Source organism: Schistocerca piceifrons, chromosome 4, assembly GCF_021461385.2.
Source record: "Schistocerca piceifrons isolate TAMUIC-IGC-003096 chromosome 4, iqSchPice1.1, whole genome shotgun sequence".
In the NCBI taxonomy this organism is placed as follows: Eukaryota; Metazoa; Arthropoda; class Insecta; order Orthoptera; family Acrididae; genus Schistocerca; species Schistocerca piceifrons.
This window is the reverse complement of record NC_060141.1, coordinates 701580678-701606775: the sequence shown is the minus strand read 5'-3', so window position 1 is coordinate 701606775 and position 26098 is coordinate 701580678. Positions and strand designations below refer to the sequence as shown.

Here is a 26098-nt window from a genome sequence, read left to right as displayed (position 1 = left end):
TTTTGGAGCACATGATCAAAGTTTAATATAAAAATTTCCGTTTCTTTCTATAAGGCACCACGTCTTATTCACCAACCTCAGTCGAGTAGTATGGCCCATTTGTAATTCTTCATGTATGGGTTATGTGTATCCGCGATGTTATCCATCATTTCCGAAATGATCATAAAACATGCCTCTCATCCTAATTTCTACTCTGATCTTGAAATAAGTCCCCTTGGTCTTGTACGCAACGCGTCCAGCCTTTCTTCCTTAGTTCGAAATACTGCTGCCTATATATTGTTCAATTCTTATTTTCTCTCCTCTGTGCTGTCAAAAGGCCGCTCTTTCAACTTCATCTTCAGGAAGAGGAAGAGATCGCAATGTGCTAGGTCAGGCGTGTAAGGCGTGTGAGGGACAGTTGTCATGATGTGTTTTGCTGGCAATTCTGTTCCAATGAGATACCTGTGTGCAGGTGCATTGTGATGATGTAGCTACGAGATTCGGTTTTCCATCTCTGAAGCTGCTTGCGTCTAAACTCCAGCCTCACTCTTCTCCAAAAAACGCACCAGAATTTCCCTGTGAGTGACCTTGTCGAATAAATTCCTTCTGGACAGTTCCATGGCCAAAGATAAAAATCGTTATCACTGACTTGATTTCGCTGGAACTTTTCTCGCTGGTGTACCACGCGGGAAGGATGATTGCACTGCAGGGACTGCCTTTTTGTTTCAGCGTCATACCTGCATAGGCATGATTCATCTGTAGAGTAAATTTGGATAATCTTGAACTATTGTTTGCAGTTCACTGCATGTCTGAACCTGACGGTCCGTTTCGTCAGAGTTAAAAAGTTACAATTCGTCCCATATGTAATTCATCTCCTAGAATGTGTTGACATATTCTGAACGAAATTTCAACTATTTCATATACATTATTGGCAGTCTTCTCTTCAGTCTTTGCAAAATTTCGCACACTGCCTCTCCGTCTGGGCGTTGTGCATAACTAAGATCGAGACGAGTGTTTCTAATCCCCTACAGATTTATGGCCATATTTAAATCACTTAAACCGCACACATGTTCTTGCTTAGCACAAAGATTGCTCACCAGGAGCCTTTCTTAGCATGCAGCGTGTTTCAAATGCAGTTTTGTGGAGCTTAAAATAAAATTTACTGTTGATTCTTTATTTATTAAAGTTAGCCATGTTAACATTCGTTGAGACAGCAAAACATGGTGTAAAGATATCAGCTGTATTGTTCACACCGATGTGTTCAGAATGACACCACCTGACACACTGGCTTTTGACACCACCATAGGTGCCTAGCAACGGAAGTTTATACTGATTTTGTTTGGAAGCAATGCTCAAATTCTCGGAAATTTTGAACAGTACCTCGTACATCACTAATTATTGTGTTTAGCAACAATATAAGTCTTATTTTGAGGTGGTATGATACCTTAATTTAAATTGAAACAAGAAGCTGAGAATCGTGCTGAAATGGTCCACAGATGATAACGAAATTAGGTATTAATGGCGCTTTAGCGTAAGTTACCTTGTCCAGGCCTTAGCGGGACAGTACACTAAACAAAAAACAACTAACACAGGGGAGACGTTTGTGCAAATGAACGTAAGTCTCCAACTTCGTTGCTTCGAAGCAACTTTTCGGGACAATAATTAAATGGACAGGAGATACGAATCACAGATTTGAAAGCATAGCCCACGCGATTATCACGAGAGAAATATGAAGGTTGTGAATTGGTTCCTGAAAATGTTATGAATATTACACGCATTTAAAAAGGCTAAGACTATAAGAGGAAATGATTTTTATTTATTTTTTATGACAATACTAGTTTAAAGTGTTCTGTGGGTTTCAATACAGTTGAGAGTAGTGGAGATTTCATCCAAGCCTACGCATCAGAACGAAAACCGAAATGCATTACACCCTATATAAAGTCATTGTAGGCTGGGAATTGACTGCCTAACTAGAAATATTTTCTCGTTCTTGGAAAATGGTACAATACGCCATTAATTGTGTGAATAAAATATTAAATTTGCTGTAGGTGTCTGAATAGACGTGGAGACTGCTGTCATTGTTTTTCAGCATGCAGATTTCGTCTAATCATAATAAAAAAGGAGTATGACTTAGAAGAAATAAATTAATCTTGTTAGTAAATTTTTTTGTAAGTAGGACAACCGTGACTCTTAAGACAAAGACACAAAAAGCTGTGATTTGTGTGAGACAGTACCCCTTAAGCATGGAAAGAGTGGTTAACAACGCACCAGTAAGACAACTCAGTCGTGTTACTTATCTGGAATGACATGGATCACGCTGTGGCTTCAGTTTATCGAAGTGAATGCAAAGAAAGTAAAATAAAAGTGAAGACACAACAAAACTTCCTGAAGAGTTTTGTGTTGAATCTTACAGATATAAAGTAGAGAACAAAGATATCAAACACAGGTAATGGAGAAAACTAGTTGTTGAAAGTCGGGAAAAAACGCAAATGGTGAGAACGACGCAAGGCACTTTCGAATACTAACACAGTTAAGTATCATGTTCTTCTTGTCGTGGTCTCTGATTTAACATTCAGGATGAAAACAATCGGACTTCGCTGGAAATAAATAATTGTTCTACTTCATGTCTCTTTGTCGTTGCTTCCTTCTTGGCAGGAAATATTCGGACATGTTCTGCACTTTAGTGGCGCTAAAACGTCATTCCAAACAGTAAAGTAAAAAATATTTTCTCTCGACCTTAAAAGGAATCTCGCGGAGCCACTAATACTTCCCACTACAGACTATAGTGATACTTTCGTATGAGAGCTCACGAGGGCTGGATTGGTAATGAATGCTTATTTTCGATATATTTGTAATGTGTGGTATTTTAATTGTATCATTCCTGTCTACGAACTATTTTCACGGCTACGTGGCCTTACGCGTACAGATTATCATATCCACTGTTTTCTCTGTCGTCTCCTTAATCATTGCACTCCCTCTTATCTTTCTTCAACTCTTGCACAGCTGTTTGAACACAAATACTCATTCTGAGTGAAGTAAAATCCTCTCTGTAAAACTATGTAACACTGCCATGTTCTGTAAATCATTTTCTGTATCGGGAATCCGACTACGGAACAATATCCCTCAACAAATAGGAGAAATTAAAACCCTACAATCTGCAAAAGACAGCTCGTAGTCTAACTTTCATATAATTATCTGCAGCTTATACTCGCCAAGCATCCCTCCCCTCAAACGCTTTTCCCTCCCCTTAATCTACAGAGTTCTCTATTGAAATCCTGTTCTTTCCTAACAGCTATTAACATTTTCATGTCAATGTTCTCCGCTTTCATTATTCTGTCCACTTCTGATAGTATCAAACAAGGCTTAAAATGTGTTAAGCTATTTAATATCATAAATAAATGAAAAGCACGATTTTGCTTTTGTTTGCTTTTGTTCTACAATATTTAATATCGTTCTTAATGTCCTCTGTTGTTATTATTTTATTACTGTTATTATAATTACTATTATTGTCGGTTACAATTTGTTAATAATATAAAGTTTTATTATAATAACTGTACGTAATGTTTTTGGTAGGTGTTGTTCCTGTTCTGACACTAAAAGAGGACCTTAAATCAGTAATCTGGTGAGGCTAAATTAGCAATAAATAAAATAAATTAAAGCTTTAGGACTACTGAATTTAGTTTGGGTCATGATCCGTCTTACACATGATTAATAAATACAACTTTATACTAACACCTTATTAATTTGAAGGATTCAGCTTTACAATAACAATGAACCACTTAGCTCTAGAGCATACACTTGGATCAGTCTGCTTTAATGCCAGAATGCGATAGAGCGATATTGTAGTCTATAAGAATCTCATTTGTTCTATATAAAAAAAAAAAAAACTAAGCGAGAAATTTTAAACGTCATTGAAAAGTATTAATATCGCAGATGAAGTTTTATTCCACTCATGTCTTTGATCCTTTATCACTGTTAATTGACAAGATTCACTGCCTATGGTTGTTACATAGAGATGAAGAAAATCATGTTGTGTACAAATTTTGCAAAAAGCAGCAGCAAAATCCGTAAGTAAACTGTAAGTAACCTTCTTAAGCAAAATACGTTTGTAATACAGCGTGTTCCAGGGGGAATTTTCAGTATTCAGGGATATGTCGCGAACGATCATTTGAAGGGAAAAACTCCAGTAAACATGAGCTCTAAAATGCACAAATGAGGGGAAGGAGCGATGCGCGGAGGAATAAGCCCCGCCACCCTCTGGTAGGGGTGCCATCCTAGTCCGCGTTCTGTGTTTCCACGAAAGCAGAACTGACATAGCGATAATAGAGGTCGCTGGTTTCTTTTGATGAGGTGAGAGTCGCATTCGAGTCCTTTAATGCGCCAATATTAGCATATTAGCCTCTTCACTCATTTCTAAATAAGCACAAAAAGAAATTCACAACACAAAGAAAATTGTAGTACACAAAGCATTTGGTAACGTCTGTAGCGCAATTGTTCGCTATAGTTGGTAGTGGTAGTTCACGTCCGACATCTGCTGGTATGTTGCGCAACCATAGCTAAAAACACTACCCACTTTAAAATTGTCACGATATGGCGTCAGCATAAGAGCAGCACTTCGATATTGTGAAACAAATATGTTATAGGGCAAGGTTTCTGCTTTCTGTATATTCGGGGAAGGTAGTACGGACGAAAAGAAGAAAAATTGTCCGTTAAACATGGCCTCTAAAATGTATATCTTAAGAGCTATGAGTTCTTGTTCAGTAGATGACTTTCACAATAGCGAAGATGAGCAAGTGCTCGTAGCTCTTAAGCGGGATTTCCGGTCTCGAGGTTTCAAAAAATCGTTTTCTTTGCCTATTTTGACTTCTTATAGTCTTACGAATATGTGATCAAAGGGATTTTCTAGGGAAAGTATTCTTTACACCTGAAAACCATGTTTCAATGGAAGAGAGCATGTGCTCCCTATCGCCACTCTTGGCGCCTGGGTGGTTTGCGCTTCCGATCGATATCTCTTTCTCCGTAAAGCTATCGTAACGTTCTAGGCCGAAGAATATATCGATGTAACTGTTGCATTTGCCCACCAGATGTCTCAAGTATATGTTTTAGGTAAATGCGAGATGAAAAACCAGTTATGGCCACACTTTATCAGAAGAGTTGAATGACAAGCCGCAGTACGATTACTGTTCTAGAAGTTGGTCTAAATAGTAGGAAGCTGTGATGAACGGTACACTGGATATTTTTGACCGCAAGCCACAACTGTCAAGTAACGTTATTTAAGTTATTGCTGATGTGTACAAATATCATGTTGACAACAGTTTGATTCAGATACGCCTTAGAGTCGGTACACAGACAACACTGAAGTAACGAATTCGTTAATTTGGCTTTATGCCTCACAACAAAAGTTTTCAGCTCTAAAAGTCGTTTATATTACTAACGATCAAATGTGCTTCAGTTCTAACGGCGGATTGAAGGGTGACCTGCGTAACATGTAAGTGATAGGAGTCGTTATCTGGCCCACAACTTACTCATTCGCCTCGAAAAGGGTCGACAATCGCCTCAAGCGTTCGGATCGGCGTTCCTTGCAGAACAGCGTCGAGGGTACAATTGCCGCTTAGGCTCACCCGCGATTTTAGAAACTATGATCCTACTGTACGGCCCAGAAATAGCATACTAATGGTAAGTTGAAAAATTTTAAAGTTGTATAAATAAAAATCGAACTTAAAACCTCATGCATATTTCTGGATAAACGTTTGTTAATGATTTTAATAAATAAATCAAAGAGACAATCGCAAAGTGCCTGGTTGCTGTATTTCATCCACAGACACGGAACTCAGCAGCCACTAAAATGGATAAATTAAAGTTTGTTGAAGTGGTCTGCATGATTACAAAAAATTGGTCGGTTAAGTTGCATGCCGTTTAGGATTTAATAAAGCAGGTACTTATGATTTTGGCTTGACCCTTCAAAATCATTTTTCAAAATGTTTGTTATCTATTTATATTTAAAGGGAAAAAGATAGATCTATTTCCCGTGCCTACGTTTTCAAGTTGCCGCCAGTTTCAAATGCACTACAGTAAATTTTAGTTTTTACGTTCACAGGATACAGAATTTAATTCTGATAATACAAATATGTTTAATTTTGATTGCAAATCTATACTTCACATTCAATCGTGCGAAACGTTTAGTTGCGTAACCCGCGCACAGGTATTCAGGCAACAGTCTTCTTCGCCATATGCATATGAGTTTACCGGTCAAAAGTAATTAATATTGTATTTACACTGTGTACTTTTGTATGCAAAAAGTTAAACATGCGAAAAAGTATATCCAACACCAAGGAGTTGTGCGACATAAACGAATGTTCTTAAGTGTATTTATATATGTGAAAGAGATATCTATTAACATTTCGTGACAGTTGCGTAAGAGTGGCGCCAGTAGGGCCACTATGAGCGTGCAAATAAGGTTGGCAGGAAGTACACGATGTATCGGTCGTGACCGCTAGTTTGAGACGAGACGAGGTGCGTTGACGTCAGTGAAGAATGCCATTATCAACATTTTGAACGAGATCGTGTAATACTACTCCGAGGACCTGGATATTCCTTCTGCGATACAGCAGAAGGATGTGGCAGAAATGTTGCCGCTGTACGTGATAGCTGGCACTGGTGGTCATGATAATGTACGGTCACTACAAGTTTGGTCTCCGGACGGCTACTGAGAGGAAAGACCATCGTGTTCAGAGCATGGCTCTGATGTATAGTACAGAATCTACTGCGGCAATTTGTGCAGCAACTGGCACCACAGTGACACAAGAAACTGTTATAAAATCAATTACTTTAAGGACAACACCGAGCCAGACGTGCTGTAGCGTGCATTCTACTGACTCTAGACACCGCCATTTAAGACAACAGTCATGTCTACCGAGAGATCATTGGACGGCAGGCTGGAGGTCTTTAGAGCTTTTTGATGTGAGCTGTTTCTACCTCGGTGGCAACGATGGACCTGTGTTGGTTAGAAGGAGGCCGGTTGAGGGCCAACAACAAACTTGTCTGCGTGCTAGACACACTGGATGTACACTCTGAGCTATAGTCTGGGTTGTGATTTTATATCATAGCAGAAGTACTCTCATGGTTATCCCACGCACATGAGTGAAAAATTTGTATGTCAGTCTGGTGATTCGACCTGCTGTGCTGCCATACATGAACCGCATAACTGGGGGTGTTCTCCATAATGATAACGCTGCCCTTCTCGCTTACCAGACTTGCCTCCAATCGAGCACTTATGGAGCATCATCAGACGACAAAACTATTGCAGTAGTGTGGGTTGTGGCACTTTATGTTTGAGTAGGTTGAGTTCAATCACAAGAAAGGATTCAGAGGAAAATCATTCCCCTCCCTCACCTCTTAACATATAGTTATGCTCATTAATTTGTGATACGCTGGGGATAATTTATGACCCTTGGGGATGATCTGTCTCTGAGAAGCCACCCACCCTTCCCCTCCACCTCGTCCGTCACTACCCCTCCTGGAAAATGGACAGTTTTCTGTCACACCCTCATCACAGCCACTTTTCCCTGTCCTGGGAAATCCCGCCACCCCTGTTCACCACTCCCCTCCCTCACCCCCCCCCCCCTTTCACCACCACTCTTGAAATTAGTGGGAAGAAGACTCCGTCTGTGCGCAGATGCTGGAGAGGAAGGACATAAAGTATTTTATTATTTTTGGGGTGTTGGATTCTCTTCCACTCTCCGCCACTCCTTTCCCTCACTATTTCTGATTCCTTTGTGTACATTCTCCTCGAATTTAGAAGACTAACTGCTCTATCCCACAATACCGCCACAAGAGAATACTTGAAACTGTCCTTCACCTGTACCTACCTGTCCCACTTTCCACCTCACCACCCCAACTTGTCAATTGGCAGGAGAAAGACTCAGTCTGTGATGAGCTGCTGGAGAGGGAGGATGTAAGGTACAGCCTTTATTTATGCATATTTCGATCGTCCTACAGCTGCCTCCCCCCCCCCCCCCCCACTTGTAAATTTCTGGGTAACGCTCAGCGTGTGTTGAGCTGCCAGACTGGGAAGCGTCATGGCACGAAATATGAGATACTTTCGAGCAGTATATCTATTATTTACTGGAGCATTAATAAAATTAATTAATTAAATTTTTGGAAATGCTGGGCTGCGATTCTATTTATACGGGTGGGAAAAATAACACACTCCTAAGACGCCACAGGACAAAGGTGGAAGCTGGCACAAATGTGGTATCAAAAATGGATGGAAGTAATCCATTTCCACTACTTGATCAAATTAATTGTTTAACAACTTATAGGAGTCAAATAGATCGCCTAAGACCCGGACCATCACCTTACAATGAAATTTCCACTCAAAAATCGGTGAATACACGCAACACTCATGTCCGCTTCTGCCACTGCTCGACCAGGGTACTGGTTAGTTTGCTATTCAGCCATCTTACCCCAGTGATAACGTGTGGTGGATCCACCTTCTAACCCTATACCGACCGTAAGACCTTAGTCGAAACAAGGCCCAGGGAATAGACAACATTCCATTAGGACCACTGATAGCCCTGGGAGAGCCAGCGCTGAATAACTCTACTATCTGGTGAGTAAGATGTAATAATTGTAATTCCCAAAGAACGCAAGTGTGACAGGTGTGAAAATTACCGAACTATCGATTTACCAAGTCGTGGCTGCAAAATACTAGCACGAACTTTTTACAGACGAATGGGAAATCTGGTAGAAGCCGACCTTGGGAAACTTTGGATTCTGTAGAAACGTTGGAACACGTGAGGTAATACTGATCCTACGACGTATCTCAGAAGATAGATTAAGGAAAAGCAAACCTACGTTTCGAGCATGTACAGACGTAGAGAAAGCTTTTGACAATGTTGATTAGAATACTCTCGTTCAAATTCTGAAGGTGGCAGGGGTCAAATATAGGTAGCGTAAGGATTTTTACAATTTTTACAGAAACTAGATGGCAGTTATAAGAGTCGAGGGGCACGAAAGCGAAGCAGTGATTGACAAGGAAGTGAGACAGGGGTGTAGCCTATCTCCGATTTTATTCAATCTGTATATTGAGAGAGTAGGAAAGGGATTAAAAAAAAAGTAGAAATTAAAATCCATGATGGCGAAGTAAAAACTTCGAGGTTTTGCCGGTGACATTGTAATTCGGCCAGAGACAGCAAAGGACCTGGAAGAGCAATTGAACGGAATGGACAGTGTCTTGAAAGGAGGATATAAGATGAACATCAACATAACGAAAGCGAGGATAATGGAATGCAGCCGAAGTAAATCAGGTGATGCTGAGGGAATTAACTTAGGAAATGAGACACTTAAAGTAGTAGATGAGTTTTGCTATTTGGGGACTAAACTAACTGATGATGGTCGAAGTAGAGAGGATAGAAAATCTAGAGTAGCAATGGCAAGGAAAGCGTTTCTGAAGAAGAGAAATTTGTTAACATCGAGTATAGATTAAAGTGTGAAGAAATCTATTCTGAAAGTATTTGTATGGAGTGTAGGCATGTATGGAAGTGAAACTTGGACAATAAATCCTTTAGACAAGAAGAGAATAAAAGCTTTCGAAATGTGGTGCTACAGAAGAATGCTGTAGATTAGATGGGTAGATCAAATAACTAATGAGGAGGTACTGAGCAGAACTGCGGAGAAGATGATTTTGTGGCACAATTTGACTAGAAGAACATATCGGTTGGTAAGACACTTTCTGAGATATCAAGAGATCATACATTTAGCATCAGAGGGAAGCGTGGAGGATACAAATCGGAGTGGGGGACCAAGGCATGAATATACTAAACTGATTCAGAAGGATGTAAGTTGCAGTAGTTACTCGGAGATGAAGAAGCTTGCACAGACTAGAGTACCATCGATAGCTGCATCAAACCAGTCTCTGGACTGAAGACGTCAACAACACCGAACGTAATGTATATGTCGGATCACAAGCCCTGGTGTGACCCCAAAGTTATCGGAAACCAACTTACAGATTTTTCTAAGTGTCCAGACATGTGACTATGATAAATTTTACAACCTTATTAGCTAGAGAGCACTGTATTAGCAGCTTGGGAACTGCAATATACAACTACTGATTGCATGTTTCACCCTGTGCAAAACTGTTTGTTTTAAAATCTAATAAACAGTATTTACAATGTGCTTCCCTGTACTCTCTAGAAATCACAACCACGTGGTGTCAGCTAACAAAAACCTCACACAACATGGCTGTATGTTTTTAACGTCATTCTAGAACATGCCTACTGGGTTAATAGGAGTGTATGCAATTTGATAGTTGTCTTAGCTCCTTTCCTAGAAAAGAAAACAATCTGCCTCTGAATTGACATTCATCAACGTTAAAGGATGATAGTAAATAGATGTGCTAATCGGTTGAGAGGAGCTGTATTGAGGGAGAATTCAATGATAGATTGATGGTGTGCTCTACTAGAGAGCGAGATATTGTGGCATATTACCTATCGCAAATTCTTTTCAATTTTCTCATTGTTCTCTTGGGCTGTATCAGTAGTGTGATATAACCTGTGTTCAGCTCACTTTGTGTAACTTAGAGGTTTATCTGCATGCAATGGCTAACAAGAACATGCCACAATCAGCAGATGATTTCCAACGTGTGAGTGATTAATCATGACCACCAAACTAATGAAAAACATATTTCAGAATGCTGTTGTAGACAAATAATGATTTAAGTGAAGTACTCCATTTCCATACCAAATCTTGGACGTAAATCGAGTCTTCAGTTTCATAACTACTGTTATTCTAAGTCAGTGACGGGAGTTAGTAAGGTACTATAGTCCCTGTGCACACATTTGCTCGACAGATGTTGTGTGTGGAAGAAACTGTGTTCTGTTCATGGAGTTAGTGCAGCATGGCGTGTAAATTCAGATGTCAAACACCACTACTATTCATTTGTGTAGTTCCTCAAAAGATGTCGTTGTTTCATCGACGTTACTGAAGATCAATTTACAGGACTGATGTGAGCATAGCATTATTTCTGAACCATAATGTGATATGAACAATGGTCTCTATACACCTTCCTTGTGACTTCCATCCACATAACGACAGTTAGCAAATTGTGGTAAAATCTTACCGAATTTAAAATGATTTTCGGGTAAGAAACGTAGTTTTTGCACCTCCACTCTCTTGATGGCTATTTCGTACACTATGAAACATTATTTGTGTCGGGTGATGTAGGTAGTGTAACAGTATTCCCAAAGGAATGGAGAGGGTGGTTTAGCAATGATACAGAAACTGAGAAGCATGCTGGCTGCAATGTCACTGGCTAAGAGCATCACGAGATCGACGTGATGAGACGTTTAGTGACGTGACAAGACATCGAGAGTGATGGTTTGGAACTCAAGTAACGGTAAAATACGTTGAAATTACAGAAAATGTGGTAAAATTCGAGAAAAATATTGATGGAAAACACTCAAAACTGTCGAAAATACGACAAAATATGGAGGAATGAGTATACTTATATAATCGCCTAGGTGTATGAAAATCGTACTATTCCTTCACCGGTGGGACTGACAACTGATGGTGCATTCCATCTGCACTCTTTTGTTTAAGTCCTGCAGATTAGCCTCCTGTTCCACACAGATATGCACTGTAAGCCATGAAAATAAAAGACGTCTTGCCCAAGGATTTGGAGGTCAGGATGAAAACCACCTAGGACACCAAAACAGTGATTGTATACCTGGGTACAATATGTACCATCAGCATGAGGAATCAGTGCCCTTTGTCTCTTTCAGAATGGAACACCAAGACATTTGCTAACCCATCACTGTGGATCTCTGAGGGAAATGAGATTAAATGCAGAGGTCAGCACATTCAGGCAGCTGTTTGGAAATGCTTCACAATGTTCCAAACGCATCCAGTATCCACATGCTGAAATGTTTCCCATTTTTGTCAGTGAGAAACACTCGCTGTCTTTTATTTCAACCATTCTGTGTGCGGAGGGAGCAACTTACCTTACATCATGCAGTGTCCAGCGTTCTGTTACATCCAATGGGTCGAAACGTGTTAATGTTGATTATAACCTAATACAGAGTTCAGAGTCATGGTTGGAAAACAAAATTAGTGGTTATATATGGGGCTGTAGTCATACACTGCTTGATACGTTACAGAAAAAAAGATCAAACTGATTATGAAACAACAACATAAGATCCATCTATGGTTGTTGACTGTGGGATATAGCCTTCCTCCAGTAGAGGCGACAATACTTTACACAGGTCTGTGGAGTCACCACATATGCTCGATTTCAACATTTAGACAGTATTTGCTTTCGATACATCGGATGACAGAGATGCAACAAACTTTCATCCAGTTCTCCACCAGGTGAAGTTGGCAAATTTTTTATGGATCGTAGTTTTATCACTGGCTCTTATTAAAATGACGAGCAGACACAGAGACAGATACTGTCAATGGAGACTCTGACAACATTAAACTGTTGTATTTGTACTGCAGTAATCATAAGAATACAATCAAGGAGGTTTGGATGTGTACAGGGAGATATTTGTAGACAGTCATGCAGTATTAATAAGTTGTAGGTGTTGTGCTTCTGATTTTCTTTCTGCAGTCCATGTATACTCTGCATGATTGCGAATTTCCTCTTGTAAGTTAGTGTGCTATTTTTCTCATTGTGATCGCTCTCTGCCTAGGCAGTGATGGGTGGAGGTATAAAGTCTTGTAACTAATGGTACTGACCCCACAGACCGACAGGTCACAGCAGGATTAGTTCTGGAGCAATATGCCGGATTTCTAAATGTCTTACTTCCACCAGCATAACAAGAACGTAATTAGTGTTGAATATCTTCAGCTGTTTTATGTCTGTTGCCACCCATTTTGCGTTGGAGAAAGTGACTACCTGGCATATGGGAACCCCTTGAGATGTCACGGAAGCATCTATAATTGTTACTGGCGAACGTAGTCCGACTGCAGGGAAAAATTACTCACCATACAAAGGGATTCTCAAGATTAATTTAATTAATTAGTCCATCAATTTGATGCCAATTATGTTCTGCCAGGAGAATGGAAGTGAGGGCGAGAGTAGCACAGGTAGACTTCACGAATTGGAGCTTTTCTCGCTGTGGCGAGAACTTTTAATGGAATTTCGATCTCCCACCCACACAGAGAGCTATATTACCGAATTTATACAGTGGTATGTAGTATTAACTTGATGTTTACAACTCCTCTGTGCTGCTACTTTAAATGACAAAGCGTTAAAAGGGTTTGAAGGTGAGGAAGAATCCTGTGACAGAGCATTCTCTCAGCACTCGCTCACGAGCCAAAATGAGTTTAATATTCTAGTCGTTGTGATGGAGGATGTAACAGATATTAGGCTGTAAGAACAGAGTATCTTACTAGATGAGAAAATACCTGAATGAAATATAACCTATACCATACTGTTGTAATGGATTTTCAACATATGTAACGATACGTTAGCGCAAAAAAGCATATAAGGTCAAATTTTTTCGGTCTTTGTAAGTAATTCGTATATAAGAGAGGAATCTAGGTTTTGGATGAGAATTTGGAGGTGTAGTGACAATAACACCTCTATTATGGAATGGGTAAAATGGATTTTTTATTCTGGGGAGTGTAAGTCAGTGTAGAATTGCAAAGCTGTGCCTACTTGTCTCAGAGTGTCTGCAAGCAGTGGCCATCTAGAAGCTGCAGCTTAGCCACACCAGACTGGTGGTGCAAGGCATGTTTCCAGCTAGTCGACTCTTGCCCACAGATGTGGTGCCTAGTCCCCACAGTGGCTGTCATAGCACCCTGTGGATGGCTCAGTAGTGAACTAGCCAGTATGGTGACCGAGCAACAACAGAAGCAGTTGCATGTGTTGTTTCTGTTCTTCGGTTTTTATGTGAAAATTTTATCTTAATGTGCTGCTTAATATTTTAACCGATTTACTTGACTCCTCTAAATCTTTAGAGGATTAATTTTATGTGATCTATATTGAGTGTCTATTGTACTGGGGACCTAGAAAGCACAGAGAAGCTTCATTCCCACCGTAGCCCTCAGTGATTCACAACCCCACATCGGGCTACAAAATTCAACTCACCCCACTGCCACCCCACAATAATGAACCCAGGGTTATTGTGCAGTTCAGCCTCCAGTGGACCCCCCCACCCCCTTCACCCGGGAATGTCTCATGAGTTTAACCCCAAAAGGTAGTTTGCGTGGTAGAGTAATTATGGTGTATGCATTCATGGAGACAGTGTTTGCACAGCAATCGCTGACATAGTGTAACTGAGGTGTAACAAGGGGAACCAGCCTGCTTTCGCTGAGGCAGATGGAAAAATGCTTGAAAAGCTTTCCAAAGACTGCCCACCCCACCTCGACACTAATCTGCCGGGCGGACTCCTGCTGAGGACTGACACGTCTTCCCATTCAGGAAGCAGCACATTAGGCTGCGCATCTATATGCGCAGGCTATTTTGATGGGGTAGTATAAAGTACTATTTCCAGGCATATTTGATACTGCAATTGTGCCAACTCCCCCCTGCATCATGTGCTGTAATTCTTTTCCCACTGAAATGAAGAGAACCTTATCCTAGCATTGCCCACCAATTTAATTAATTTATTTAATTAATGTTTAAATAAATAAACAATGTTTCAATGTACCACCCTTCACAGTTGGGGGATGGGAGGCAGCTGAATGACAATCCACATTTAAATAAATGTAGACAGTACCTTATGTCCTCCCTCTCAAGCAGTTCAACATGGACAAAGTTTTCCTTTCATAATTCGCTATTTGGGGTAAGGGCAGGAGAAAGTGAGGGCAGTTGGGGGCAGCTGTAACAAATTTTAGAGCACCCTCTGGTGGACTAGAGTAGTCGGTTTTCAAACTTCAAGACAAATAATGATACAACGTTATATGCTACCTCTCCAGCAGCTCAGCAGATACTCTTTTTCCTGCCAGTTTCTGGGTTCTGAGGTGAGGAAGTTGGCTAGGGGATGGGATGGCTGAAGGGGGGGGGGGATTTCCCAGGAGGGGTAAAGTGGCTCAGAATAGAACTGGGGAGGGGGTGACAAAGTGACCCTTTTCCCAGAGGAGTGGTGGTGGGGGATTTGGAGGGGGACAGGGATTACTCAGAAGGATGGGTTATCCCCAGGGATTCATAAATCAACACCAGAGGATCACAGATGAATTAGCATGATTGACCTTTGAATGTATGCTCGCCTCCAAATGTATGCAACTCCCAGAAAGACATGAGCCAGAAAAGCTTTACACCATCATCTCCAGCATAATCCACAACCTAGACAAATTTATTCCCGAAATTTCATTAAACTACATTTATTAGTTTTTGGTGTTGTGACTTTTTTGATAGTCAATTTGTGTGAAGAATAAATTTTTTGCAGAAAATAAATGTTGAACATGAGCATAAAATAAGGCTCTGAGACAGAAAAATCCCTCGTACCATGCTGGATCAAGAGAAATATGTGATCTAATGTTTCACGTTGTTTGTAAAAAGAAAACTAAGTTTCTTATGAATAATGAATTGGCATCTACCAAATCGATCTAGTATATTCCCCGCTGTGATTACTCGGTAATACAATGTTAGACTACGTCAACGCGCACGAGGTAAGAGGCATATTTACTGTTATTAGAAATATATTCCTGTAGTTACACTCGCGAAATTTATGGCGGTATTCACAAAATGAAAAGTGTTGAGACTGACCAGTAATGTCACAAATGTAATCTCCTCTAACGAAGCGAAAAAATAAAATTCGGCGCCCATTTATCGACACTTAGCGCTGCAGTGATGTATCATTTGTAGGTGTCCACAGAGAGTTGTGAGGCCTATGTTTCCTACCTAAATTGATCGCAAGGTTAGCTGATTTAACGCAGTATAGCAAACAGCCCAAGTCGATTGATATTACACACACACTCTCAAAGGGTCTCGCATTCGATTCACTTCTAATTGATGGAATGCTACCTGCAATTCTTTCGGCCACTTGATTACATTTAGACATTCGTTCAATCAAGCTGCAGGCAATTCCCTGCTGTCATGGTCGACTAGAGGAGGTCATTTAACAAGTGTGCACGAAATGCAAAAAGCAGGGGCTTGGACGAGAGCACACCAAAGCACTGAGAATCCATTACGCAGTAGTGGTGACGTTTTGCACAAAAAAAAGTAATTCTCGCGCCTGCAGCCGGGGGGCAGCCATTACGCGCCGCACACGTCGCGCTTGCACCCAAATTACCGCCGCTCCGCTCCACGCGACCACCTGCGCGGAAGCTGTGGCCTCTCGCAGCCGCATTTGCGCCCTTTTTCGTCCACAATGCTTTTTCCCACCGACCACTTGACACATATTTGGTGTAAAAGGCTTTTAGCACTCAGCACACTACGTAATTTGTCTTAATTATTTCTAAATTCTGTTTTACTTTCGCGAGGTATTCGTGAAAGTTGGTGGCTGACGTAATAATTCACTCAGCCTGCTGCGGCACTGCAAAGTGTTCAAATAACGAGCGTGTGGCCAGTGGCTTCCCTAAGTGAACAAACGTTAGTGGTTGCATGCTAAAGTGTGATTTGCATTCCTTTCTGAATCTGATGAGTGCCTAGTTGAAACGCTAAGAAATGAAGTGATATGAACTTGCAGTGGATACATGAACAACGTAACACTTTTTTCTTGTTGTAGTTTATGGTGCAATGTGGCGCGGTGGCTAGCGCACTGGACTCGCATTCGGGAGACGATTGATTTACGTTTTCCATGGTTTCCCTAACTCACTTCAATCACGTGCCTTGATGATTCCTTTGAAAGGGCATAGCCCGCTACTTTCCCCATCCTTCCCTCCCCCCGATGGGACGTCACTGTTCCGTCCCCTCCTCCCAAGACAACCAACCAACCTTGTTATAGTTTCTCCCTCTTCACCGAACATGAATGGATGTATTTCCTGTGGTAACAGTATACACCGTGTCCCAGGAGGAATGCTCACTGGGATATGACAGGAAAGCTCGTTTGTAACAAAAAACTTCATTCGGAAATGTACCCTATCCCGAAAGGTTTCCGAGATGTAGCAGAGAGATGCCTTGTTAACTGTGTTTGTACTCGCGCTGTCTAAAATGTCACACATCCACACTAATAAAGAATATGGAGCTACGGTCTATTTTTACGGCATCTCTGATGGTTACCTTCTGCTGCTGTCAAAGAATTCCATCGGCGCTTTCCGAAAAATCGAGTTTCTGATCGTAGAGTGTTTACCAGAGTTTTCAGCACATTGCTTGAAACAAGTGTTCTTCCTAGTTCACATTTCTCTTCTAAACGTATAGCGTAACCACTCCTTTATTTCGGAGGGAAAATAGAAATTACGAATCTGAATAATTAGCGTATGTCATGAGATAACTTTTTATTAATCTTCATAAAATTAATATTAAAACACAAAGTGTCAAAAACACTGAAAATAGCAAAGTCTATAGAAAGTGAAGCTATTATTTGTGTGTCGTTTTTCAGTATATATACTGATGTAAGAAATTGTTTCATCCTTTCTTGCTTCTTGCCCCCTCTCTGTGGTGTCTGGTGTCTTGTGTTTTGTATTTCGGATCTTGTCTGTGTTTCAACAACAACAAAAAGTGCATCAGTTTCCAAATAAAGCGATTTCCCTTCAGACAGTCGCGAACGCCAAAGATTCAAGATATCAGCGGCTATTTCAGTATAGTAGAAAAGATACAAAAGGGGGAAAAATTCTTTAATCCATTGATGACTGAGAGATTCCTAGTTAGATAAACAGAGCACAGTCTTTTAAATGTTATTCAATGCGAACTATGTTAATACTGTGGGACGAAAGTATTCGAAAGACCTTACAAGGTGTTTTTCAGTAGTTAGTGTAAACTTCTTTCACGAAAAGTAATTAATAGCTTCGGATTTCATTTGTGAGCCAGTTGGCAATTATCAACATAAAGCTCTTCAGACTATGTAATTTTCACAAGAAATGTTCACATACAGAAAATGACCGTTCTAGCCAAAATATGTAAAATACTGGGGAAAGCATAAAAAGACAGAATTAGATGGTGGCACAGCTTTGTCCGTGGATCTGATTTACTTGTATTACGTCGTAAAGTCGCGCAGACTACGGGGCTCTCTTTCCCATCTATAACTTTATTTGGAGAGATTATTTATAGAGGATTGTTACTTCTTGTACTGTTCACCTTTCATCTAACAACGTATGACTGTTAAAATTGAAAAAAAAACAGAGTCAAAAGGAACTGATGTCACAACTTTGCACATACACGAGGAGAGGGAGACAGTACAGTAGTTCCACAACTTCCATCGCTAAATAGATGAAGAGTTGCAGAGTGGTACAACTCCCAGTACACGGCAACTTTCAACACGTAGGAATGTCCCACGAAGACGTGTATGGCGATCATTACAGGCAAAGCTTCTACCAATTTCACATACAGTACATCCACAATCTTCACATTGGCGACAATGCCTCACGGCTTGAAACTTGTCAGTCGTTAAATGACAGCCCTCATTTGCTTCCATTAATACCATTCACTTATGAAGCCACGTTTAAACGAAATGGATTAACCGTCGATAGTTACAGGAAAATTCACACGATTACAATGGAAACCAATTTCCGAGTTCGGTTTTCGATCAGTGTTCGGTGTAGCTTGACCAGTAACTTATTGATAGCTCCAGTCATAATAGAAGAGCGGATGACCGGACAGAATTACTTGAATTTTTTGGAAACTTTTATTTTTTTTCTTGAATGCCTTGAGGAAGTTCCTTTCGCTACACAGACTGCAATGTTCTTCCAAGATTCCGGAGCCCCTCCTCATTTTACCAACCGTGTGAGGCAACATCTCAATCGGACTTAACCTAATCGTTGTATTGGTCGCGGTAGTACAGGTAACTGGCCACCAAGATCGCCAGACCTTACGCCATTACACTTGGATATAGTCTGACTTGTACAAATGATGGTGAATACGCGAGATGAACTGGTTGGTCGCATCATGTACGCTAATGTTCCCATCAGGGAATTAGCGGAAACACTGGGACAACCAACACAGCATTTTCTTCCAAGAGTGCACACATACTCTGAAGTTCACGGTGGGCTATTCGAACATTTATTGTAAACAGCTGTACATCATGGTTGGGCAGAGATTCCGAAGTCAGATAGTGGACTGTAAGATGTTCTCATGAGCAGATATACACACAGATCACAATTTAATACTGATGAAGAGTAGACTGAAATTTAAGAGGTTAACCAAGAAGAATTATTATGCAAAGAAGTGGGATACGAAAGTGAAGAAGATTGAAGAGATACGCTTGAAGTGCTCTAAGGCTAAAGGTGTTGCAACAAGAAATATCTCAGAAGGCAGTTCAGTTGAAGAGGAATGGGCAACTCTAAAAGAGGCAATCACAGGAGTAGGTAACAGAAGAAGCACTTCAGTTGATCGATGAAAGAAGTAAGTACAAAAATGTCCAGGGAAATTCAGCAGTACAAAAACGCAAGCCTCTTAGGAATGAAATAAATAAGAAGGGCAGAAAAGATATGACGAAACATCTGTATGGAAAACGTGAATAAATCAAAAACGAAATGATTGTCGGAAAAACTGACTCAGACATAGGAAAGTCAAAACAACATTCGGTGAAATGAAAAGCAAGGTTAGTAATATTAACAGAGCAATGGGAATTACCCTGTTAAATGCAGAGGAGAGAGTGAACAGGTGAAAAGAGTACATTGAAGCCCTCTATAATGGGAATACTTGTATGATGACGGGATAGGAGAACAAACAGGAGTCGATCTAGAAGAGATAGAGTATCCAATATTAGAATTTAAAATAACTCTCGAAGATTTAAAGTCAAACGAAGTGGAAGGAATATAATAAATTCTATGAGAATGTCTAAAGTCACTGGGGGAAGTGGAAACTAAAATACTATCATCCACACATTTCCCAGTACTGCAAGAGCTGACAAGTGCGAGAATTATCGCACGATCATCTTAACAGCTCAAGATTCCAAGTTGCTGACAAGAATAATATACAGAAGAATGGAAAAGATAATGAGGACTGTTTTTGATGACGAGCAGTTTTGCTTTGGGAAAGGTAAAGGCCCAGAGAGGCATTGCGGTTGGTAATGGAAGCAAGACTAAAGAAAAATAAAAATACGTTCATAGGATCTGTTGACCTAGAAGAAGCGTCCGACAACCTATAATGGCATGTTCGAAATCTGAGGAAAATATAGGTAAGCTATAGGGAGGGACGGTAATATACAACATGTACAAGAGCCAAAAGGGAACAATAAGAGTGGAAGGCAAAGATCCAAGTGTTCGGATTAAAAATGATGTAAGACAACAAGTAGTCTTTCGCCCCTACTGTTAAATCTACACATCGAAGAAGGAATGATGAAAATAGAAGAGAGGTTCAAGAGTGGAATTAAAACTCAAGGTGAAAGGATATCAGTGAGAAGATTCGTTCCTGACATTGCTATCCTCAGTGAAAGTGAAGAAGAGTTACAAGATTCGCTGGATATAATCAACTGCCTAATGAGTACAGAATATGGACTGAACGTAAATAGAAGAAAGACGAAAGTAATGAGAAGTAGCAGAAAGGGTAACAGCGAGAAACGTAACATCAGGATAAATGATAATGAAGTAGATAAATTCTGGTATTTAGGCTGCAAAATAACCCTCGATGGAGGAAGCAAGAAGGAGATAAAAAGCCAACTAGCACTACGTCCCCTAGTATACACGTAAAACACAGGCCTTAATTTGAGGAAGAAATTTCGTATAATGTATGAATTTTCGTATAATGTATGGACTGTGGTGAAACGAGAACAGAAGAGAACCGTAGCATTTCAGATGTGGTGCTACGGAAGAATTTTGAAAATGAGATGTCCTGGTAAAGTAAAGAATAAGGAGGTTCTCCGCATAATCAGCGAGGAAAGAAAATGGCATCACAAGAAGTAGGAGTGGTATGACAGATCATCTTCTGTTGAGGCATCTCTGGTACCGAGCGCCGCGGGTTTCGAATCCGTGCCAGACGGCATCGACCTCGATTATCAATAGACGTTTCTCAAGCCGCCACGCCGTAAGCTGTGGCTGCGCGCGCACTCTTGGCCCGCGTATAATATGAGGGCGCCACGGTGGAGCACGTGGTCCAAGTGGCCAATAGCGACGTACTCTATCATGTATTTAAGCGCCTGCCTCTAGCTCAGCAGGCAGTCTGATATTCGCGTAAGTCTATCGACATCTCGCCTACAGACTGTGTGTTTACATTACATTGTTTCGTGTAGGAGTGGACGTTGTGGATTCGTGAGGTTTCGATTGTGACCCCGTTGCTATTTGCGTGTTGTTCGTTAGGTGCTGCTTGGTCGTCCTTCGTTGTTCGTGTCCGTCCTTCCCCGTTCGTTTTGTTTGATCACGGGTCGCTCACCTTTGGTATCGAAGCACTTTTGTTCTCGGCAACTCCACAACAGCATCAGGGAATAATTTCCATGGTACCAGAAGGAAATGTAGAGGGTACTAACAGTAGAGGAATATAGAGACTGGAATACATGCATAAATTATGTCAGAACGTAGGTTGCAAGTGCTACTCTGAAGATGAAGAAGTTGGCACACAGGAGCAATTTGTGGTGGTAGGCTGCATCAAACCAGTCAGATGAAAAAAAAAAAAAAGCAACCTAACATGGCGTACGATAATGCTTCTAGTGAATGTGTTATGTGTGGTGGTGGTGGTTGTAAGTTTCTAAAAAACCAAACTGCTAAGGTCATCAGTCCCCAGGCTTACACACTACTTATTCGAACCTAAACTAACTTACGCTAAAAACACCACACACCCATGCCCGAGGGAGGACTCGAACCTCCGACGGTTTCAGAAATTGTGCTTTTGCAGCATAGAGTAGTACGCCCGTGAAATATGGCATGTGGGATCACAGGAAAAGAAGAAAATCAAAGAGTTTGAGATTTGGTGCAATAGAAGAGCGTTGAAAATTAGTTAAACTGCTATGATAAGGAATCAGGAAGTTCTCCTCGGAATCGGCGAGGATAGGTACCTACTGGGAACACTGACAATAAAAATAAACAGGATGATATGACATATGTTAAGACATCAGGGAATATCTTCCACAGTACTTGTGGGAGCTGTGGAGAGAACAAACTACAGGTGAAGAAAGTGATTGGCATGCATCCAACAAATCAATTGGGCCATAGGGTGCAAGTCCTACTATGAGATGAAAAGATTGACATAGCAGAGGAATTCGCGGCGGGCCGCACCGAATTAGTCATAAGACTGATGAGTCAAGAGAATTAAAATTAAATGAGGCACTGAGAGCACAAGCGGACTAACCCCGGAGAAGTCAATATGGAGGAAACAGGTCTCATAATACGGGCCCACAAATAATGTATGTTTGTGATACATTGCAGCCTTGTAACATGCATATGATGTAACTGTGGTTTTATTGAACAATATTTTGACATAGATAAATTACAAAAGTACTATATAGTAGAATATTAGCAGTTTTGTTGTGGCTTAGTCCATTTTCGCTCCAAGTAGTTGAACATTCTCAATGACAGGTCCGTTAGTACGCTGATGCATGTGACAATAGTATTCATTACTAGTATACATTGTACACATTACATGTACCATTTTACATTGGTTTCTGTAATGTTACGCATTGTGTTACATTTCAAAATCATCCACAGGCAATGTTTCTACAGCATTTGATGACGTTTGTAAAGTTTTGTAGAAATCATGATGAAGTGGAGGTACATACGGAAGCAAACTTAGCAGATCCTTCTATTTTGCCTCTGTAATTACATTTCCATTAGGATAAAGCAGTTCGAGATTGCTGATGCATGTGGATGTTCGTTTGGCCACATCAATTTCCTGAAATGGCTCTTGGTTTTGGTTCGAGTATTTATACAATATTTTGAATCTGTTGGTTGCTTCATACCGCAGCCACTGTATGTTCAACCATTGTACTTTACAATTGCCAGAAGAAATTTTTCGATTCGTGATGTTTCTTTCGAGTTGTTTTGTTGAAAAGAAACATTCCGCATTCATATTAATTACCTTGAATGGATTCCTTTTTCTGGCACTTACTACCACATCATTCCAGTGTTTAGGACGGTAAATATTAGGAAAATACTTTTTTCGTTTCTGAACTAAGCCAAAATCCTGATCACAGGGCAGGTACGAGTGTCCGCTAACTAAAAATTTATGGTCTATTTCCTTCACAGAGAACTCTGAGCTGTTGACAATGTATTGGCACAGTACAGCAACCTTTATGTTTCTATTCTGGCCTCCGCACTGATCAGAGTACATAATTAGTTTTTCAGTCCTGACAAAATTGCGTATGAAGTACAGCAAACAAGAACCAATTTCTTGTGGCCCTCTCGACGCAATGGATTCATGCCACAGAAACATGTATACATCATCATTGTGCATATTGTGGATGCCAAAGCAATATGTCCACAACTGACGTTTGTAATAGCAAACTCCAGTTGAGATGATCGGTGTAGGCAAAGTTTTCATCAAATCAAATGTTATCACTGTAACGTTACCATCTGATTTGCTAAGCAATGTATCACTATGTAAACCTGCCCGTGCATACTCAGCTTTTTGCTGATGGAATTCACGTTCTGCAATTAACTCCGTCCTCTCCTTATCATTATCGGCAGCTGTTATTTTTACCTGCAAAGCATCACATGTTCGACAAGAGTCGGACACTGGTGGATGAAATGACAAATTGAAGTTTTCGTAAAAAATTTTGCGGAAAATAAAATGAGAAACGGGCATTTGCTCCTCTGCACAGTACAGTGAATACATGACTGATAAATTTAAATCTGGTCCTAAATACTTTCTACCGTTATTTTTATGATACGCATAATGGCTTTCATACGCCGGGAATTTTTCTATGAAACGTTTTACTACATCAACTTTGTGGCGAGGTGTTTTATTACCAGGTTCACCTTTACCTCTACCATCACGAGGAGGGGTGGCTTTTTCCCCTTTATTCTTGAGTACCCTATCGATTCTTCCAGCAGATACGGCTAAAGTATTCTGAAAGAATCTTTTGCACACCCTCGTTTCAGACCCATTTGAATTGAGCAAGTAATACAATCTCGTCTTCTCCCTACGTGAATGTTGCTGACCTACGTAAGACCGTGCTTTATCAACGACTTTAATCATGGTAAACAGGAAAGCCGACTGCAGATCGTGGCTGCCTAAATTATAAAACTCATTGAACACTTGTTCCTGCTGTTCTTCGTTGATGTGTTTGTGGCACTCATACCGGCACGTACACTCGCTGATTTTCCGCAATTCCTTTCGAGGTACAAGGTTACCCTTACGGTTTACATACTCTTGACCTAGAGCTCTCCGTTCTTTCCTAACGTTACGAAGCCATTTATCTTCGTTTCTAAGGCGCTTCTTTCCTCGGCTCCGTACCACGGCATCGTCGTTCGTCTCTGGCACGTCCTCTGGAACAGTTGTTGCTGCAGCCGTGCTCGCTCTCGCGTCTCCCGGCACTTCCCCATCGGACGCAAACATCTCTGTAATAACAATATCCATCCCTCAATGTAATATTAACTACACTACAGTAATGGTCAACGTGTGCATTGGTATCCACAGGCGAAGCAATTGCTCAACACAACTCGGCGGGCGGTAAAACATTGTTGTACACATAACATTACAAGTGATCGTTACTTGATTACACAAAATAGCAATACATAAAGTATTGTTTGTATGTCATTCTGTTTTCGTATGGAAAACAACCTGCATTTTCTGAACAAAGTCACCATTCGAGATACGGTACATCTAGACGTGTTTGCATATGAACGCGTTAGTGTACAATCGACAATGTTATCCGCAAAAAAGGAATGGAACACAATACAAACTAACCTTCCAATTGCTCCTCCACGCTTTTCGCAGGGGCTGCCATGCTGATCAACTGAAATACACGTCCACGTGGTCACTGGTCCAATACGTTGTTCCACACTAAATACACAAGTCTTTCGTTCGCCGGCGTCACGCGCAATGGCAGTGGACGGAGAGCATAGAGCGCAAATGGACTATGACGCATAGTCCACTCCTGCTCTCAACGGTATCTATCGGCGGTTGAGTGCAACAGCAATGTTTACGTTGCTACATTACACAAACCTTCAGATAAACAAACAGATCAACATGCATTGCATAATACTCGTATACTGTTATCACAACATGTCAATACCTCAAATTCACAAAAAGTGTGGGTTAGTCCGCTTGTGCTCTCAGTGCCTCAAATGTCAGAAAAATAAAAAATAAAAGGAAATAATTAATCCCAAATCCATAATCTTTGAGGCCACGAGGCTGCTACTTGGGAGTAATGTTGGCACTGAAATCTAAGTCTGAAAGAAATCGATGTCAAAACATATTTTCGAAATTGTCTGGAAACAAACTGAGCACTTTCCAGTATGTGGAGTAAGGAAATCGCACGACAACCACATTCTTGCCATTATTTTCGGACAACTGATCAACCTCATCACACGCTTATATTATGCGATTTTAGATGCGTATATATATTTAAGTAAATGGTAGATAATACCTGTGGGACCCAAAAACTGTCATATTACATGCAAAGAAATAGTACTTGAGATATGAGTACTCTTCTGTAGAAGTAAAACTAGTTCAGATGATCATGAAGCACCAATTCATAGATAAAATGATTATGTGGTATCAACGTTCGATACCACACTTGTTAGGGGTTGCAGTTATCGACCGCGGTCCTTTAGCTGATAGGAAGCAACCTCTAACAAGACGCTTAGTAACGTATGGCCTCAATAGCTATCTGTTTATAGTTATATGTATGCAGCTAAGAAGAATCCTGTACAACCAGTTAAGTACTATATATATTATTTTTTACCAACGACTTCTAATTACTTTAGTCGTTGCAGATCTAGACCATGCAGCCAGCACCTTATCGACGTTACTGACAAACCTACTGTGATTTATACGTCTGTATTTAGCATTGGCCACCAGCAACGTTGGTGACGACTCGTTCGCTGTCATCATAACAGATTATATTATAAATATTTCTATGCAGTGTTTTGTCTAAATGCATTCTGTTGGTCGCGAAATGAATCAGCTATCAACCCAGACGAA

The 26098-nt window shown here is 40.6% G+C and overlaps 1 protein-coding gene across 1 annotated transcript; it reads right to left on the bottom strand.

The window, feature by feature from the left end:
* Window positions 1-1663: 1663 nt before the first annotated feature.
* On the bottom strand, window positions 1664-24981 carry LOC124796119. Its single transcript, XM_047260209.1, has 3 exons — window positions 24860-24981; window positions 23030-24510; window positions 1664-1729 (listed from the first exon to the last, which is right to left on the bottom strand). The coding sequence occupies exons 1-3, from the start codon at window positions 24897-24899 to the stop codon at window positions 1664-1666; spliced, it is 1587 nt and encodes a 528-aa protein (XP_047116165.1). The 5' UTR covers window positions 24900-24981.
* Window positions 24982-26098: the final 1117 nt, after the last annotated feature.

Bases quoted from the DNA above. Each gene is read 5' to 3' on its own strand.
- LOC124796119 (XM_047260209.1), bottom strand. From the start codon at position 24,899: ATGGCAGCCCCTGCGAAAAGCGTGGAGGAGCAATTGGAAG. The intron at 24,511-24,859 runs GTTAGTTTGTAT...TTGTTATTACAG, and splicing joins CGTGGAGGAGCAATTGGAAG to AGATGTTTGCGTCCGATGGG. The intron at 1,730-23,029 runs GTAATTAATATG...TAACATTTTCAG, and splicing joins GAAAAAGGAATCCATTCAAG to GAACCAATTCACAACCTTCA.